At 32.2% G+C, this 20269-nt stretch overlaps 1 protein-coding gene and 1 long non-coding RNA gene across 2 annotated transcripts; one reads left to right on the top strand and one right to left on the bottom strand.

Annotated features, from left to right (window-relative positions):
• Positions 1 to 5990: 5990 nt before the first annotated feature.
• Positions 5991 to 12431, bottom strand: LOC128168917 (uncharacterized). The gene is made up of 6 exons (XM_052835082.1): positions 12365 to 12431; positions 11710 to 11869; positions 11356 to 11579; positions 10955 to 11179; positions 8640 to 8717; positions 5991 to 7441 (listed from the first exon to the last, which is right to left on the bottom strand). Exons 1-6 carry the CDS (start codon positions 12429 to 12431, stop codon positions 7188 to 7190), a joined length of 1008 nt encoding a protein of 335 aa, XP_052691042.1. The 3' UTR covers positions 5991 to 7187.
• Positions 12432 to 15810: 3379 nt separating this feature from the next.
• On the top strand, positions 15811 to 18795 carry LOC128168918 (uncharacterized). The gene is made up of 3 exons (XR_008241476.1): positions 15811 to 16282; positions 17307 to 17373; positions 18643 to 18795. It is a non-coding gene; the product is annotated as an uncharacterized LOC128168918 (long non-coding RNA).
• The last annotated feature ends 1474 nt before the right edge of the window (positions 18796 to 20269 follow it).

Below are 20269 nucleotides of genomic sequence, written 5' to 3'. Positions count from 1 at the left end.
TAGCGCCAGTGGATTTAACTCTGGAAAAAAATGCTACTAAGATTATAGATTGTTTTGGATTGGTCTATGTGTTATCAAATTAGATTTGACTTGAAAAATAAGAAAAGGAAATATCCATCTATCGTAAATTTAATAATGCTAACACTTGTTCTGTCACAACATACCATTTTCTTTGCTATTATCCGTCTATCAAAAGATAAAGAGTGGTACTCTATGGAAGTCAACTTCATTGGTCTATCTGTCTCTACACAGATAAATAGCTATTTTCAATGGAAATTAACTTCATTAATGAGGTCATTTTTTTTTTATAAAGAAAAAGAGCGTTCCGTGTCAACAAAGATGCAAGTTAACTTTATTGATAATGTCCCTTTCTTTTTAAAGATAAGTCAGCTTCTATGGTATGTTCTTGTCAACAAAGTTGCAAGTTATCTTCTTTGATAATATGTCCATTTATTTATAAAAACAAGTCAACTATATTGGTATCTCCGTCTCCACCAAAGAAAAGAGCGGTACTCTATGAAATCACAGAAAATATCCTTTTCTGTTAAAATAAAGAGCGTTACACTGTTGAATTCAGTTTTATAGGCATGTTTGCCTTTTCAAAGATGAGAGCGGTACTCTATGGAGGTCAACATTGTTGTCATTGCTGTAACTTAAAATATATTGTATAATAGCAGTACTCTATGAAAGTCAACTTCATTTTCATGTCCGTTTATTCAAAGATAAAAAAACTGTACTCTATAAAAGTCAACTGAATTATGAACTCCCTCTCAAAAAGACATAGAATGATTCTCTGTGGAAGTCAACTTCACACGCATGTCAGTCTCTGCAAAGATAATAAAAACTGTTTTATAAAATTCAACTTCATCGATAGTGTCCTTTTCTATAAAGGTAAAGAGCGGTATTCTAGTGAGATAAACTTTATTGGCATGTCCGTCTCTACAAAGATAAAGAGCAGTATACGATGGAAGTCATCTTCAGTGTCTGTCTATTCAAAGATAAAAAGCTATAATTCGTGGAATTCAACTTCATTGGCATGTCCGTCTATTTTCAGATATAAAGCAGTTTTCATTAGAAGTCAGTTTTATTGGCATGTCCGTCCATTTATAAATAAACAATTATACTTTATAGAAGTCAACTTCATTGGAATTTTCCTTCCCTATTAAGATAGATAACGGTACTCTATGGAAGTGAATTTATTGGCATGTCTGTATCTAAAGGGAAAAGGCCTGTACTCTTTCGAGGTCATCTTCATTGGAATTGTTTGTCTCTGCAAAGATAAAGAGATTCTCAATGGAAGTCAAATTTATCGACATTTCACATCTATAAAAGGATTCAGAGCCGATGTAAATGGAAATCAACTTCAATGAAATTGTTTGTTTCAACAAAATACCGAGCGGAAGACAACTTTATTCAGATGCCAATTCGATAAGACATCAAATTTTCAAGGGCAATTGCTCACAACTATTTGTAAAACATATACTTGTAGATTTTCTATTCAAAATGGGATATTTCTTTGTGACTTTCAAGGATATTTCACATTTTATAATTCAAATGGTTTAAGCACTGTTAATTATATGTTATATACTACAAAGTTGAACATTTCATAGTATTACCCCCAACAGAAATGTCAAATCATTGTCTTATAACTGCAAGCATTTATATGAACATTGACGTGCTTTGAAATGAAAAATTTAAATGCTTTTTGGAAGGACTATACCTTAGGTCAAGTATTTGTAAAAACAAATATCCAGACGCTCTTATGGAAGGAGATACTAAAAATCAAACATTGATGCTTGATAATTTACTTGACCAAGTAAAAGATGATAAATTATATGATCTAAATAAACTTGATGTGACTCTATCAAGTATTATGATTAATGCAGCAAACACGACCGAAAATGAAACAAAAACACGACCGAAAATGAAACAAAAACAAAAGTTGTGTACTTCCAAAGGAAGTAAGAAATTTGGGGTAGAAAGTACAAAAATATCAGAATAACTGGTAACTAAACACCTTTTCAAAAGGTAGAAATACTTAGAATAAGCTAAGGAAAAGTCTTGAATCAATTGTTTACAATTAAATTGTAGATGAAATAAACTCATGATCATAGTCACCACAAAATAAAAATAACTCCTGGAATAACACTACAGAAAACAAATTTAGGAAAACGAATGCATAAACTGTCGGGAATTTTCGAATTTGTCGATCACTACAAACTCTACTAAACATTTATTATACTGACGAGGAAAGCTCAAAGTACAATTATACTGAACTATATATGGAACTAAAACCTTTAGCTACTTAAAATGAAGTAAATCAAAGCAATCTGAAGCTGAAAAAATTGTTAAAGTGCTGTACCTGACTTTTAATGAGTTTATCAAGGTCAACCACAATATCCTATTACCAATTCTTACAAATTTTTTTATTATCTTGCTACAAAATTGAAAGATGCCAAAGAATTTTATCTTTCACTCATTACATTATTATACATAAAAAGACCCCAATAATACAAACACAATTATAGAACTCTAAGTGTTATACATTTACAAGGTGTCTCGGGAAACTCTTTATAGGCCTTTTACATAAACGTTTGGATAATTATCTCGACTCGGCATCGACGTCGGTGTCCGGACCTGGTTAACGTTTCTGTTGCAGGTCCTGTATCTAAGTTATTACTTGTCCTATCTTCACCAAACTTCCATGGATGATACATCTGGACCTACTTATGGACTAAAAACTTGGATGCTGAATCTGGGTCATGAATTCCAGATGATGGAGGAGGTTATTGTTTTTGGAGCAGGTTGAAGGTTTTGGTGCAGGTGCACTTTGATAGCCATTTCTAAGCTACAACTAGTCCTAACATCACCAGACTTGCATAGATGGTGCGTCGTATGATACTGATGCACATGATAGGCTTGAATGATGAATATGAGCTAATGGTTTCGGATGCTGAATGAGGTAAAGGTTTTTGGAACAGGTGAAAGTTTTTGGAGCAGGTGCCCTCTGATGATTATAGCCTCGTTATTGATGGGCCTAACTTCACCGAACTTGCATAGATGGTGCGTCTTATGAATATAATGCACTCCACAGGCAAGGATGCTATATCGGAGCAATAGGTTTAAGATGCCCGACGACAGTTAGTGTTTTCGAGCAGGTCACATGTTTAATAGATAATAGTTCTATTTCAAACTTGTATGGTTGATTCACCTATAATATAAATGATCGCAGAGGAATCTTCAGATATAGAGCCTGATCTTCATTATCAAGGATGCTAAAAAACCCCGACTTTGCTTGATAGAATTTTTTTTAAAAACAGTATTGCATGATATGATACACTATTGTATTATTTGATACAAATTTATATAATATAATATTATATTGTAATTGAAATAACATGATACAATGTGAGAATTGTATTAAACTTTTTGTATATTATGATATTGTATCATAAAATATTTATATACATGTATCATATTGTTTATTATGATACGATATTGTATAATATTTTATTATAAAATAAATTTTTTTATTACGTGATATTGTAATAATATTGTATCGTGTGATAAATATTGTATTTAATATTATATTATATCATATGATTCAAAATAGTTTTATATGTTATTGTATTAAAAAATGTATTATTGTATCAAATAAAATTGTATCATATGATAATGTAAAAAACATAATATTGTATCATATGATTTGATATTGTATAAAAAATATGATATTGAATTATGTAATATAAAATTTTTATCTAATGATTTTGTATCATATGATATTGTAATATACGATAAAAAAACATCACATTATATAATACAAATTAGTATGTATCAAATATGATTCAATATTTTACAAAACAATATGATATGATATGATACAATATCATTTCTATATATTTACATCTCCCAAGTATTTTCCCCTCTATTTCTTACGGAAAATTATAAGTAATTCATAGCTCTATAGAAACAGCCAGACTGAAATCTACTCGCCCCATTTATCGATTGGTCGAAATCTACAGCGGCTGAAACTGATAAGAAAATGACAGGGCTGATATCGACACGCCCTGTTTATCGATTGGTCCAAACCTATAGCGACCTAGGAAAAATCACGGACTGCACGAAATAATAATGACGATGTCAGACTCAAAGTCTCACGGGAGACGATTTGGCTGTTTCATTTAGCGAACTTACTTACGTACATAAACAGTAATTAAGTGAATTTTACTTACTTTTTCTAAGTAATTTGATCGATTAGCTTAAAGAAAGATGTTAATATAAACAATAAAATGCTTTCTTTGATGATTCATTTGGATTATGAAGGTAGTGATCATTGCAGAAAAAATTTACATAACCCGCTAACGCGGGTTATGTATTTTTTCAGCAAAGTCACTAGCTTCATATTCCGAATGAATCACCAAAGAAAGCATTTTATTGTTTAAATGATATCATACAATATAATACCATATGTTACAATATTGTTATGTATTATGTGAAATGAAGTTTTATCATATTATACTATAGATTATCATTTTATGATATTGTATAATGCGATGTAATACGGTTATATTTAACATGATACAATAACATATTATATTTTATGATTAAATACCATATCTTGATATAATGTCATATGTAACAATATCATTTTGTTTCATTATATATTACAGTATTATATTGTATTATACGATATATCATATCACACAATATTATATAGTATCATAAAATGCAATATTGTGTTTTAAATTATGCTTCTATATTCATTAAAATGGTTTATAACAATAGCGTTTAAAATTAACGTTTGATTATCAAACAATTTTTAACATATGATATTGTGTCAAGTACACTATAGTATCCACGAATATCCAAGATCATTAACTATGATTTTCATATAATATGATTAAGGTGGCCTCATAAAGATGATGCCCCGTCTCGGTAACATTTGTAATCTGTGATTACCTACTTTTGATATCTTCATTTAAAATGTTGTTACTTATTTCAAGAATGTACCCACATATCATGCTTATGTAGGTACTATGCCGATGAACTATATGTTTTTTGCTTATATCAGTAACAGATGGTGTATTCCGCGTTTTTGTAGACAATAGATACCTTGTTATTATATCATGCGATATACAAGTACTTTATCGTAGGAACAAGCTTTTATAGTAATACAATCGAATGGCTCAAATTGAAGGATCAGTTATGGATTTCGACCAATATTCAATGAATATTAACAAATTTTAATTTCATTACAATCGACTCAGCGCACCAATACCTATTAAAATAAAAAGAACGTTTTTTTTAGAACATAGTTTTGGTAAAAAGGAAGTTATTACAAACTTTGTTTTTAGTTTAATTAAATGTTTTTTTTCATTCTTTGGTATCTGTTGGTACGTGTGTGACATTGTCTATTATATTTCTTTAGTTTGTCTTTACTTTTTATTCCCTTTTTAATTAGATTTTATGCAGACAAAAGAGAAACCCCAAATACTGTGCTTTTATCAATATCCGTTGAATACTAATATTTGTGAATTAATACATTTTACTAGATTAAAGTTATTGCCACCGTAATTGAACAATTTGCACCGCTTCTTTTTTTTTGGGGGGGGGGGGATGGGGGGGGGGGGGGCTGCCGCCCACCCTGCTAACAAATATAGATTCCATAGCTATGCCACTGGATCTGTCCTTAAAAAAAACTAAGAATTAGTACCCAGTCATCGTTTATTGAAACTTGTAAATATTCTAAACCTCCTATTTCAAGAGAAAAACGTATGTGTAATTTTTGCAAATTGTTTGTCGAAGATGATTTTTTTCTTTATTTTTAGAGTTATTAAATCATTTGAATAAAAATATTGAAGACATGCATAAAGTTTCAAATGTGGCAAGTTTGAAAGTACTGGAACGAGAAATATTTAACCCTTCCGTCTTATTGATCCACTTGAGGGTAAGCTCAAACTTAGTAATAACCAAGTCCAGTAGTTCTTTCACAAGCGGTTTTATTAAAGCGTGATCGTATAGTCAAAGTTACAACAATTAAAAGCAGCCCAAATCAAAGAATCTCTATAAGCGGAATCAAAACCAGAAATACAATTCTAGTTAAAAGTTCTAAAATTCTAAAATTCTCGTCTAACATCATTTTATAGGGGTATATATAACATTTTACTTCTGATTGACAGTTTTGACCAGTTGGGCCCATCTACGATGATCATGAGTGAACATTTAGTGGTCAAATTCAAGAGTTAATAAGCAACTAAACTGTCAGAACTGTCAGAAATAATATTGTGATGCAGGCTTTGAGTCTCCGAGTCCGAGTCTCTGAGTTTCTTACTTGGGTGTGTTGCATCGCTTGCGCATAAATCATTCATTCATACATGGCTTAATGGTTACAAAGGTTAAATAGCATTACAAGACTAACTCGCAATAGGCCCTTCATTGCGGACATAGGATGCCAAATATGACAATTTGTTGATAACTTGTTCATATATTTTCAGTTTGGATTTACTGTGCCAGAATAAATTAGCCTCACTTAGGACTAAGAGTATTTGGATACACGAGTGCATGGTTTAAAAGGTTACAAAGGTGATATGGAATATGCAATACATGACTCAATATAGAGTACCAGAGCTATCGATGCAGACACATAATCGCCAAATATGATACTTATTTTGAACTCTCTATTTGGATATTATTATTCCCGTATTATGCTCCTGGTTTCATAACATCATACTACGAATTGCTACAAGAGTCATAGAGTTCATTCTGTTAGTTATCATTACCACTATTCATTGCGCAGTATCTAGGTATACATAAGTATCATAGTGAACAATAGGTTATACTAGCAATTCAAGGTCACGGCATGACTATCTATTTACAAATAGTTGTCAATGTTTCAATGTTAAAAAACTCATTCCTAATCAATTTTAGCATTAACTAGCCTACGTACGTAGAATCACAAAAAAACAATGGTAATTTGTATTGTCTTGTACATGTATAACGTGACATTTATATGTACTTTCGATGTTAACATTTTGCAATACATTGCAAATTGTCAATGAATCTTCAACACGTGTCATCAAGATAAATATTTAGTTCTTTACATACTTACAAAACGGAAACGAAGTTAATGTATAAGACATACTTAGAGATGTTTATCCTTTCACCACTAAAAGCACAATGCAGTTCAATCAGCCGCAGCCGACCTTTGCTCCTCTGTGTTTGTTTTGAAGCGCTTTGATGACGTTGACACAATCTGACAGGACGACCACCCCCACTACCGTTGCAATGATGGACACGCCCACGACCCCCACGTTTTGTGCTGATCGTCGCTTGTCGGGAGAGCTGGTCAGGGTACGGACGTACCGGCTTGTTACTTTCTTGTTCACCGTCAGATTTTTCTGCATATTTTTAATCTTTTCTTCGATAACAGTCGTTGTGATTTCTTTATAATCAAAATTATATAATCAATTATCATATGAAGTTCATATCAATCAATAATCAACAGTAAAATAATATATCAATCATTGATTGCTTCATATCAATTATCCGTCTGATATTTAATCGAAAATCATTTTATACCAATGATGATTCAAAACCAGCTATTACTTACTAGAATTTAGGATAAAATAAATCATTCATTGCATGATGCTTAAGTTTTTGGAAAGCTTTTTATTCGTCAGATCGTCTTAGTAAATATAATTATTATGATTAAGTACAGGATCTCCAAGAATATCTAATACCATTTAAGATTAGTATAAATTAAACAATATTTGCCCCAAAAATTTTAATTATGGCTGAAATAAAAATAAAATCATTCAATTTTTTTCCCTTATAAAAAGATTGGGGAGAAAGTTCTTCTATTTTTATTATAACATCACACAATTGCATCATATTTCTTTGGTTGAAATGATTTTTTTCAAAATGGATTTAGCAATAGAACAGGAATCTTTAGTTTAACGACCGTTTTATCAAATACAGTACCCATTTACGGTTATAAAAATTATGCAAAAAAATACACTGGGGAAAAACAACCCAACAAACAACAGATTCTTAGAGTAGTGAGAAGGTGAAAAAATTACAATAACAAACTGTCAACCATCTCAAAAAACCATAAAACGAAATACAAATTCAAAGCAGAGCAACACGGACCTCTAAAAGATAGAGGTAGGATCAGGTGCCATGGAGGAGTGAGCATCCTTTGCTGACCGGTCACACCCGCCGTGTGCTCTTTGTCGTAATCGGGGAAAAAAACCGGAAAAGTCCTTAGACAATTAGGTGATTAATTATGGTCCAAAAATTAGTATGAAAAACGTCAGTCAACATACGACCCAGTGGAAGGTCTCAATAAAAGGAACCCCTACAGTGGCTGTTGCTAGGAATTTTACTCACCATCTTGACGTTGTTATTGATAGAACGGACATCATTTTGAACACTCTCTCGAAATTTCTTGTGTTTTATAATCAACGCTCAATTTTTCAATAACTTATGAATGTTTGTGGAATTTTCGGAGTGAAAATTTACATCAGATATTTTTATGAAAATGCATTGATGTGTTTGTTAAATAAATCTAATCAAATGTTATTTACAGAGAAAATGGTACCATATATTATGAGGCACTCTGTATAAAATAATACTCTTACCTTGACACCAACCATTGAACGGTTTTGGAGCCGACACTGGATAGGGTGTGTAGATAGTATTATGGGGAATAAAGAAACCTAAAGAGACAAAGCAGCAATACATATTAAACAAAAGAACCATAACAATATATGTTTCAATTTTGACATTTGATTTATTTGTGATACCATTGATGAGCTGACTGAGAATAAGCGATACACCAGTAGTTTCCAAAGAACATAGAAATTGTTACTTTTTAAAATTACAAATACATCGTTTAAGATTTTAAATATAATAAATACATGCATAAGGGAAATGTTTCAATTTTGGAAGCAAATGTACAACTAGACAATAGAGGATCGTTTCCAGAAAAAAATTAATTAAATGACATTTGTTTTTTGTGATACCTATTGAGAACAAATGATAAAACAGTGTGAAAGACGTTGATAACGAACAGTGTTTAAAATCAAACGTCCAAAGAAAAGCACAAAACAGGAGCAGAGCAAATTTAGACCTCTACAAAAAAAAAACCAAAAAAAAAACCAGAGGGTAAATCACGTGCCATGGTGGAGTGGGCATCCTGTGCTGACCTGTCACACCCGCCGTTTGCTCTTTATCGTAAAAATCCGTAGACAGTTCGTTGAGTAATATTGGCCTTACAATAAGTATGAAAAACGCCAGTCAGCATTTGTTGTATCGACCTTATAACTTAAGAAATGATGACTTCAATGACTGTTGATAATCATGTTTTATCAACAGTAGCTTGCCTCGTTTTAGAAATTGTTCATACATAGAGCAAACCCTTCGTATCGAATCAACTAAGAAACAAAAACTCCATATGCAGGTGATGAGGTACAGTGGTAACAACGTTATTGTTGACAAGCCAATCATGTTAAATAGTTCGTGTAACGTGGGTGATCGTTCGTGTAACCTGCGGGATCGTGCGTGTATCAGGAAAATTAGTCTGCGTTTTTTAACGTGCGTGTTCGTGCGTGATCGTGCGGTTTTTTCGTTTTGTAACTTTTTTTTACGGAATGTCAGGATTTATTCTTAAAACCAGGACACGTAGTTTTGTAAAACAATGTGAATTTTAAACCTTTTTTTATAGAAGAATTATATAATTCTATCTGTCGTCGTTAAATACATTTAGTAAGTATTTCCATAGCTCATTCAATCCTTTCTTCGGTCGAGTTAGTTTTGCATTATTTTATAAACAGCCTATATCAAGCATTCATTGTGTCTTGACACATAATTTTAATCATATTAGCCAGAGCGACACGTTGAATGAAAGCGGCCAAGCTAACACATTCCCCGTTTTAAACTAAACGATTATTCCAAACGTTTTTCTTTCAAATGAGAATACGATGCTCATTCCTATCTGGTACATTGTGTAAACATTTGTTTGAAATAAAATTTATTAAGACGATTTAAAATCTAGAATAAATAGAAATAAATGAATTATGTACTGCAAATAATGAAAATATCGGATGTGTAAAATCGAAATTCTATGTAACAAGGTAACAAATTTACCTCTATCAAATCGTACGTAAGGGAATTGAATAATATAAACAGCCAACTCGTACATGTATGTAAATAATTTTGTGTAGCTTATGCATTATCTTCATTTCATTTACACTTAAGTTGTTATTCGTTATGGAGACAAAAAAAATAATTTGTGTATGAATCCTATATTTTTTTTTGTATGGATATGTAAAACTTGTTTACTCGTTAAATATAAAACAGTGCATGGCTACTGCTCATGCCGTTTTTCAATAAACCACAAACATAAAGCAATACAAATTAAATCAATACGTTTCCTTAATTCTAATCTTAAAAATTAATTTTGATTTTACGTGTTTAATGGTGTAGAATCATTTGGTTGCGTGTTTTATCGTTTTTGTTCGTGTATCGTGAGAATTCAGTAAGTTAGTGATCGTCCGTGTATCGTGCGTGATCGTGCGTGATCGTTCCTGTATCAGAATTGTGCGTGTCGTTTGTTAACAAAAACGTTGCAACCACTGTATATTGCTACATGAGTAAGGAAAGTAGACATTTATCTAAAAAAAACCATAGAAAATTTTACTTTTTCTTATGCCATATACACATATAAAACTTTGATTGGTGAATATGATTGGTAGATACAAATTTTTACTGGAGTAAACCTTCTGGTATGCATAATCGGGGAATGAGCAAGCAGTCAACGAAATTTTTCTTAAAGCTACGTTAAAAAAAATATGAATTTAATTTGATTTTGTTCAATCTATTTCGGCAATGAAAACGGAAATCAGAAACACCATTCTTTTCCAAAGTTTTCTACCACACTTCAAGCATCACTTACTTTTGTGCATGATTTGCATGTTTTCCCAATCCTCTGTGTTCAAATTATTTTTTGACTCTGCATCATAGCGAAACGTTGTGCAACGCTTGTTGCTTTCGTTAATGATGCCATAACAGGATGTTGTATTCAAACACCATTGTTTGCACTGGTCAAATGGTGCCCACCAGTCTAAAGTTATATTCCCCAGGAACGACATGTTTGTCATTACAAGACAGTCTTTAGGATCTAAAATGATACATAATACAGTATTAAAACCTCCATCCATCTTGTCATATTGGAAGTATATGTATGTCTGTATGGAAAAAAATTAGTGCTTTAATCCAGGAAAAGGTGAAATCATAGTCAGTTCAAATGCTAAAAAAGCCAGACTTATGTAACATTGCCAGCGTCGGATGATTTACCATATGTTAAAGTTTCACATATGAACGCCTTTTTTGCCAGACAATCACCGGCACGGACAGCTTTTTCAGCGAAATGATAGAAGAGACAGAGAATATCACTGGAAAGGTTTCGATTCTCCTTAATGGTCAGCTGAGGGTCAAGGACCTGACAATCTAGCGTCATGCTTCTGTTGTTGATGGTCTGCAAGAACCCTCCAGTCCAGACCTCGATTGTATCGGATTCCCTTTAAAAATAAATACACTAAAAAGTAACAAACATTGCACTGACAAATTCATAACAAAGAGCAAATGTTTCACGATTTGCACTCTTTACAAATTTTGTGAAATAAGCACATCATCATCAATCTTTCTTACAATATGGGTAGTGCTTCGTAGAGAACGATGTCAATAAAATGTATCTCAATTGGGGTTGACACCTTTGCCAGGGTCATGTTGTCACGTGAGCAAACGTCATACGCCGTCTGCCAAGGCGCTTCCGGAAAGTGCACTCTATATCGACATTTTGGATCTTTATCTAAGTAAATAAAACCAATTAAAATAGTGCCACAGCTTTAAACGTATTTGTCCAAGTATTAAACAACACCCATTCATACGATACATACTCAAATATCAATAATTGGTATTAAATGTTTTGTTTTCGTATAAACTCGTAATTTTTTATTTTGTCAATTAAAATATTATTTAATCAGTCTTCTCTGTGCTGGTCGCAGGCATATTAACATAGCCTAAACATGACCACCAACATCCACTTCTCTTTAGATTCATTTTCATATGTTTATGAGGTACTTGAATTTATTGGATGGCATAAAATTATAAAATGGCATAAAATTCAAGAAGAATTATTTAATCTTGTCTGTAGCTTTTGCTTTTAACTATTATTGTATTATTTTTTTTTATTTCTGCTTTGAGATTTTCATATTCAACATTAACACATTCGTATTTTGCATTTATCTTAATTTTATTCCTTGTTCATATTAGATGTAAGAAAAAACGCAATAACTGAACGTACCCAATAAACTCAACAAAGGCCTCGGACCAAATATACACGAGATGATCAGGATGAATAAACTGTGCATCTGTAAACATTAACAATCAAGGGTAACATATTTCAGCGGTATCTAAGGACTGGAATCTTTTATATTTGTTATTGCTAACTTTTGCTATCTCATTACAAATTAAATGCGCGGATCCAAAAGGGGGGGGGGGGGGGTCAGGGAGGTCCCGACCCCCCCCCCCCAGAAAATGAGAATTTATTAAATATGCATAGTATAACTATGGCAAATATGCCTCACACCCACCCCCTCCCCCGGGCAAACAATTATCCTACGGACCCCCCCCCCCCTTGGAAAAAATTTCTGGATCTGCGCATGGACTAACACATACACTAAGGTGCCAAAAGTATCTCAACTTTTCTTTGAAAACAAGACTTGTATTTAAAAGGGTGTTTGTTGATATTTTTTTTGACAGATTTTGAAGAAATTGTTATTAATTAAAGTAGATTCAATTAGCACTTTTTGACATAACCTGAAATAGTTTTTGACAACTCATTTGTAAAATACGATATTTCAAACAGAACACAAAGATAGTTTTAAATTCTATATATTTTTTTGCAAAATGCAAGCCGAAAAATCTTACTTTGGATTGTGCATATCAAATCTCAAGAACTGAAGGTTGGACAATTATTTAAATATGATGCTTTTCTTTAAAGAAAGTCGGTTTTCAATGAAATATATAGTGAAAAGAAAAAAAAATTATGACATACTTTTGGCACCTGGGTGTATGTAAAAAAGGATAAAATAATTTATATCATTTATATAAAAAAATTATATACATTTTATTGGCAAAACAGTACAAAATATTACAAGTACATACAACTTAAAATAAAACAAATCATCTGTTAAAATTAACATGAGAATAAAATTGGTCACATATACAAAACTACACATTTTACTAATTTACACATGTTTTAGTAAACTACATGTAAAAGATAGATAAAGCCAGTAAAAAAGAGAAAGGTTCTCGAAGAAGTGCTGTGGGGGTTTAATTATTGTGATCGGCTTCGGCCGATCACAGTTGTGTCCATATGAGGCATATTTGCGCATGCATTGTGCCTTGCACTATTTTATTTACTTTGCAATGACAGCCTTATTCAAATCTTTAATTAGACGTAGATTACTAAAACGGTAATTTTATCCGTTTACCCTGAAAATAAAACATTTATAGAGTTACATACGTAGTGATTCAAATCACGTTTTTTTTCACTTAGAATATTAGTTGGAAGTATAATTCGCCTACTAAAAGTAAAGCTCATTCATGCCTTGCCATTTCGGAAATCAATAAAACGGTGCTATATATAGTTTACTGCATTTAGCGTATATTATATAAACAGAGCTGACCAATGATATTTAATGCCGATCATTCCTTTAAAAGAAGTACTTGTTTATTATCTACTGTCTTATATTTTGGTCAACAAATATAATCAGTCTGCTATAATAATAAGTCACATGTATTGTATTAATGCCTCTAAAAAATCTGAGAATCTACAGTTTTTGAGCAAAATATATTTTGCAAAAGATATTTTGTTTTTTTTATAAGATTTTTAAGTGCAATGAAACTTGTAGCAAGCCACACATTTTTGTTGAAAGAGTTACCTCTCTTAGTTGTATCGATTAACATAATAAGATGCTTGTTACTTATTTTCAATCATTAGTATATTATCAATTCTTCTTTACAATAATAATTATTGTATAGAAATAGTTAGCCGCAGAGATAACAGAGGTTTTTGCATAATACAGGCAATATTATTTATTTAAAATATGGCTTGGATGAAACTAAACAGCCATTAATTGTTTAGATCAGTTTATCTATACAAGGCTCTTCCTAAAGTGTGTAATAGATATATTGCATGTTCATAGCCATGATATTATAACCTTGAAACTCTTGTCTGTGGGTACTTTTTGCGGGGTAAGTGTTGAACACTTTTGTAGCGGTTGCGTTCTCGATGGAGAGAGAGGTGTTGGCATCATACAGCGGTAGGTACAGCTCGAGAGGGAATTAGAAAGGTTGAACACGTAGTGGTTTTCAGAAAAGAGAAGTGTTGGCGTCTTATCTAGGGTATCGGGCTCTTGGAGGAGTGGGTATCCTCTGTTGAGCAATTTGGCTACGGTGTTGGTGTTTGTATCCTCCATAGGGGACAGGAAGAGGTGTATGAACTTCTGTTATATAGACCCAATAGTAGCGCAGATACCCTTGTTACTGATTCTGTTGTATAGACCGAATAGTAGCGCAGATACCCTTGTTACTGATTCTGTTGTATAGACCGAATAGTAGCGCAGATACCCTTGTTTCTGATTCTGTTGTATAGACCGAATAGTAGCGCAGATACCCTTGTTACTGATTCTGTTGTATAGACCGAATAGTAGCGCAGATACCCTTGTTTCTGATTCTGTTGTATAGACCGAATAGTAGCGAAGATACCCTTGTTACTGATTCTGTTGTATAGACCCACTAGTAGCGCAGATACCCTTGTTACTGAGAAGTAACTTGGTAAAGATTCACCAGGTAGCACGAAGACCTTGTGCTTGGTCACTTGGTTTGGGTCGTTTGGTAAGAGACATTGGTTTAGGCCACTGGTCTATGACACCTAATAGAGAAGCTGAGATAGTGCTCGGTTTCATCCATAGCCTGGTAATGGTAGACCAAGATTTTGTACATACGTTGCGTTTATCTGTTTTGTTCTCTGAGGTCTGATTCTACACTGGCCCTTATCCCACAGTAACGTCAGACAGATAGTCTACCCCGAAAAACGAAAAAACTCGTTTTAGAAATTCTGGATATTTACCTTCAAATATGTTTTGCTTTATTATAAGAATTAACAGATTATGCACTTTATACAAATTCATTTCTCCCCCTCTATTTTCTATATAGAATTGAGTGTTAGTAAAAGTTACTTGCATTTCAAAGAGCTAGAGACACAAAAAAATCGTCTTATCTTAAAAAATTACCACAGTTGGTATAGTGTAGATTTTTAACGTTTACTGTGTTTCTTTTTCTGATTTATCATACTTTTACAAACAGAGTTTACCATATTAATATTTTGATGAGAAAAATGCAAGCCAGACGTTAGGTTTTGTACAGAAACGTTATGAAATAACATTTTTTTAGACATTATAATCAATTGATGAAATTTTTTTTATTAAAATTTTTATATGAAAATTAGCTTAAAGTTTTTTTCATATAAAAACATGGATCAGTGCTGATATACAATATTACGGTGGTGCATTTAAATATGTAGGTGTCTTTGTAGTAATACCGAGGATTAAATATGTAGGTGTCTTTGTAGTAATACCGAGGATTAAATATGTAGGTGTCTTTGTAGAAATAGTGAGGTTTAAGAAATGAATTATACCGATTTTATGATTTAAAAAATGAATGTAGAAATATGACGGGTATATGGGTATATCCCTCTAACTATTTTTAGAATCGGTAGGACAACAAAGAAGTGCCTTTAAGCAAAATAGTCCCTATACTTGCAGAGTGTATATACATTTATTGGGACATTTTAAATCAGAATGCTTGACACATGTCAGAAAAGAGGATTTGCAATTTTTAAAACAAGTGTCAAAATTGAATTATCATTTGAAGAAAAGAATTGAAATTGTTTGATGTACACCCTTTCCAAAACTGAGAAATTCCCTACTTTTACTTTCATTTTCAGAGTTTTTCAATACAGACGCATTTTGCCGGAAAACGAATCTGACTTCAAACCACGAAATTTTAACAGGAAAGAGACAATTTGATGAGCTTTCATTCGAGAGGTCCCTCGTTGCTGAACGAAAATTAGGGCCGGAGCTATGAACCATAACGTTAACATTACCGCCTATGGAAAATGCATTAGTGGACTATACCCATATTGAGCTCCATGCTGGTAAGGCGTATTTCTTGTTTATTTGCAATTATTATGATAAACGTGCATTTTTCTTTTGTACATTTTCTCATTTATATAAATAAACTAAATTTCCAACAAGTTCAACAAGTTTAATCATTTTAATAGCATATTTTCCAAGAAAATATCCATCACAACACCCCCCCCCCCCGGGATTTTCAAAAAAAAAAAACAATTAAATTAAAGAATTTGTGATCTTAACTTGAATGTAATTCATTTTGAGTTTTTACATTTAAAAAAATGAAAATGTAGGCGTGTTTCTAATTATATATGAGTTAAGAAGACATTTTTATAAATTTTGAGACCAAATATCACTTCGGGTTTTTAGTGCGATCATTTCAAGCGAGCAAAAGTGAAAGTTTTCCGGTGAGGAAAAATACTTCATTCTAGCAGTGTCCAGCTATCTAAGATTAGTTTGCATTGTAAGGGAATTGTATTAGTGTCCGGTAGGTTCCAATTGTATATTTATGATGATAGATTTGCATTAAATTGGAGTAAATTAATTTGTCATGCATGTGACATGACTATATGTACCGAAGATGTAGGTATGCACTCTTAAACCTGTAGAAGCCTACCATGTTGGTTAGTACTTTCAAATCCACAAAATCTATCTTTGTTTATCATAATCAAAATTGAATGAAATTATCAGTAATCATTTTAAGTAGATATTTACTAGTATTTATTTATTCATACTATTGAAAAAATAGATCAATATGTTGGGGTGGGGGTTGATATTGAATGTTATTGGGGGTGGGGGGGGGGTGGGGTGTTGGTCTTTAGGCTGTATAGATGTGTTGTGCATGAAGATGTAGTTATTGTTGCCTATCTGTTCTCTCTTTCTGTATCTTTCCCCCTCTCTCTAATTCTCTCTGTCTGTCTCTGTATGTCTGTCTGTCTGCCTGTCTCTCTCTCTCTCAACATATGGCTGCTTTTGATATGGAATTGCAAATGTTGGGAATAGTGTTGGATAATGTAGAATTAATTAATTCAAAACATTTCATTTTAGATAACATGTAAATTGATATGGAAGTCTTCTTCAAAGAATAAAAACACAACAATGAGCCACACTTGATGTAAGTAAAATTTATTTTTGTAACTTCACTCGTCCAAGTTTAAAAGAAGGAACCTATCAAAACTATATACCCTGCATGGCCAGTATTTTACATGCAGATAATTTAGAATATTATAGATACTGGGAAACTTTACATTGATTATACATATTTCACAGTCTTTGTGGTGGTATTTCTTGTTCTTCTGGATTTTGAACTTTAGTTAAATGTAGACTCTCTTCCACAGGATATGTCTTTTGATAATTTTTGTTAAATTTGTTACCATGGTAACAATATACAAGAGTAAAAGAAAAAATCCTTATTAGCAAGTTTCTTTTCCCTATGACATATATTTAATGAGTTAAGTCATGGTGCATTTGTTCCGAAATTAGGCTTAAATAAAAGTTCAGCAAATATTACACTTATATGAGTAAAAACAACTCATCACTATGACGTCATTATGACGTCATAGGTGAGGTAATCTCAAGCTAGCATCAAAATGGAGCAAAAACTGAAATGAGGGCCTCACATTATAGAGTCATATAACTTTATCATTTATAAACCAATACCTACATGTAATACCTTGACGGATAGGGAAATTCCTATACTTTTCTATTTTACCTTTTTCGTGGTGTTTGAAAACAATTCTTTTTTGTAACTAAAGAAAAACTCATGATTTTTACGACAACAATTTTATAAAATCATACATAATTGAGCTTTTTCATAAGAATATGAACAAAATAAATTTGGTAAAATATTGAATGTTTATGTTTTACATGTATTTTAATCCTTGAGATTAAAGTTTCCTCAATTTATGCAATTTGAAGAGCATCGAGTGCCAATGAGCTATATGTTGTTTAGGTAAATTATGACTGGACTGTTTTTTCAAATTTCATGCATGTGTATCAATGCTGCAAAATCCATAGTTATGTATTGAATTTTTCCAAATTTGGAATCATGGTTCTTTATAGTGTCTAGAGTGAATATATAAGCTAAGAATTGTAAATAACCACAATGACTGTTTTATATTGGGTATATCCCTCTAACTATTTTTAGAATCGGTAGGACAACAAAGAAGTGCCTTTAAGCAAAATAGTCCCTATACTTGCAGAGTGTATATACATTTATTGGGACATTTTAAATCAGAATGCTTGACACATGTCAGAAAAGAGGATTTGCAATTTTTAAAACAAGTGTCAAAATTGAATTATCATTTGAAGAAAAGAATTGAAATTGTTTGATGTACACCCTTTCCAAAACTGAGAAATTCCCTACTTTTACTTTCATTTTCAGAGTTTTTCAATACAGACGCATTTTGCCGGAAAACGAATCTGACTTCAAACCACGAAATTTTAACAGGAAAGAGACAATTTGATGAGCTTTCATTCGAGAGGTCTCTCGTTGCTGAACGAAAATTAGGGCCGGAGCTATGAACCATAACGTTAACATTACCGCCTATGGAAAATGCATTAGTGGACTATACCCATATGGTAATTGAATTTAACGAAGAAACAGGTAAATATCGAAGTTTGAATTATTTTAGTCTGTGTATATTATTATTTCTTCGTTTAAGGCATTGATATTTTCACACAAAATCTCGCGTTTTATATTGTTAGATGCCGGGGTATATTTTTCATTAATTAAATGAAAAAGTAATACAGATTTATTGAGAAATATTTCTATGAAACATATACTCCGTAAGCATGCTTTGCTAGCAAGCCATTATAAATACGTTTCTTCATTTACATTTTATTTTTGTTCTAGTGATATGCATATCTCTTCTGATAATAGTTTAAAGGGTTAAAGGGACCTAGACACGAATTTGTCGAAGAAAAGACAATTTCTATGTAAACAAATATAAAGTTCGACCTTTGCCTACATATCAATGACTTCTGACATCTACATTACGCTTGCATCTTGACTTATAACATTCAGATGTTAGTCAATGTTTTTAAGCGCACAAGTAGACAATTTTATACATGACACATGAAAAAAAAATTGATTTCAAATCGTATCTAGAACCTTTTAACTATTCTTACATGTATTTACATGTCTTAAGAATTAAGATCATATTTAATGGAGAGAGAGAGAGAGAGAGAGAGAGAGAGAAAGAGAGAGAGAGAGAGAGAGAGAGAGAGAGAGAGAGAGATTATGGGATCAATATTGGAAGCGAAGATAACATTAAAATTAATATTTGATTATTTAAAGCCAAGAACACATAGATAATGTTGTGATATTGTCTTGAGAGGCTGAATTCATAGAAACCATACATGTTTTTGTGTGGACATATTTATTATGAATTCCAAAGAGTGTATACCGGAAATCATACCGAAAATCATACTAACTAAATTGGACACGATCGATCTTTAACTACATGTAACGGGATACAAGAAGAAAATGAAAGAGTTTGAAATCAAAACATTAGAGTTGATAAATTTGCAATCAATTCAACCGGGGAGTCCGACAATAGACTGGTGCATGTTTCACTGGAAATACACTGAACACACAATAAATCAGCAGGTGGCTGATTAGATATTGACAAATGTATTTACAAATTTTGTTGTTGTAAATTAAGCTTATACCCTATCTACCTACAAAGTATAACAGGTGATATGATTATCACAAAAAGTCACTATCATTATTAATCAGTTTCTGCTTATCAAAAAATGAGGGAAATGATTACCATAAAAATAGTGTTTTTTTCTTTTATTTTCTGTTCTTATGAAAAATGACAGTAACAAACCGTCAACCATTTAAAAGATCAATAAAACAAAATACAAATACAAAGCAGAGCAACACAGGCCTCTAAAAAGATAGAGGTGGGTGCCTAGGAGGAGTGAGCATCCTCTGCTGACCGGTCACACACGCCCTGTGCTCTTTTTCGTAATCGGGAAAAACCCCGAAAAAGTCCGTAGAAAAT

The sequence above is a fragment of the Crassostrea angulata genome, unplaced genomic scaffold, assembly GCF_025612915.1.
Source record: "Crassostrea angulata isolate pt1a10 unplaced genomic scaffold, ASM2561291v2 HiC_scaffold_69, whole genome shotgun sequence".
NCBI lineage: Eukaryota > Metazoa > Mollusca > Bivalvia > Ostreida > Ostreidae > Magallana > Magallana angulata.
Note: the sequence above shows the minus strand (reverse complement) of the source record. Positions and strands in the feature narration are given on the sequence as shown.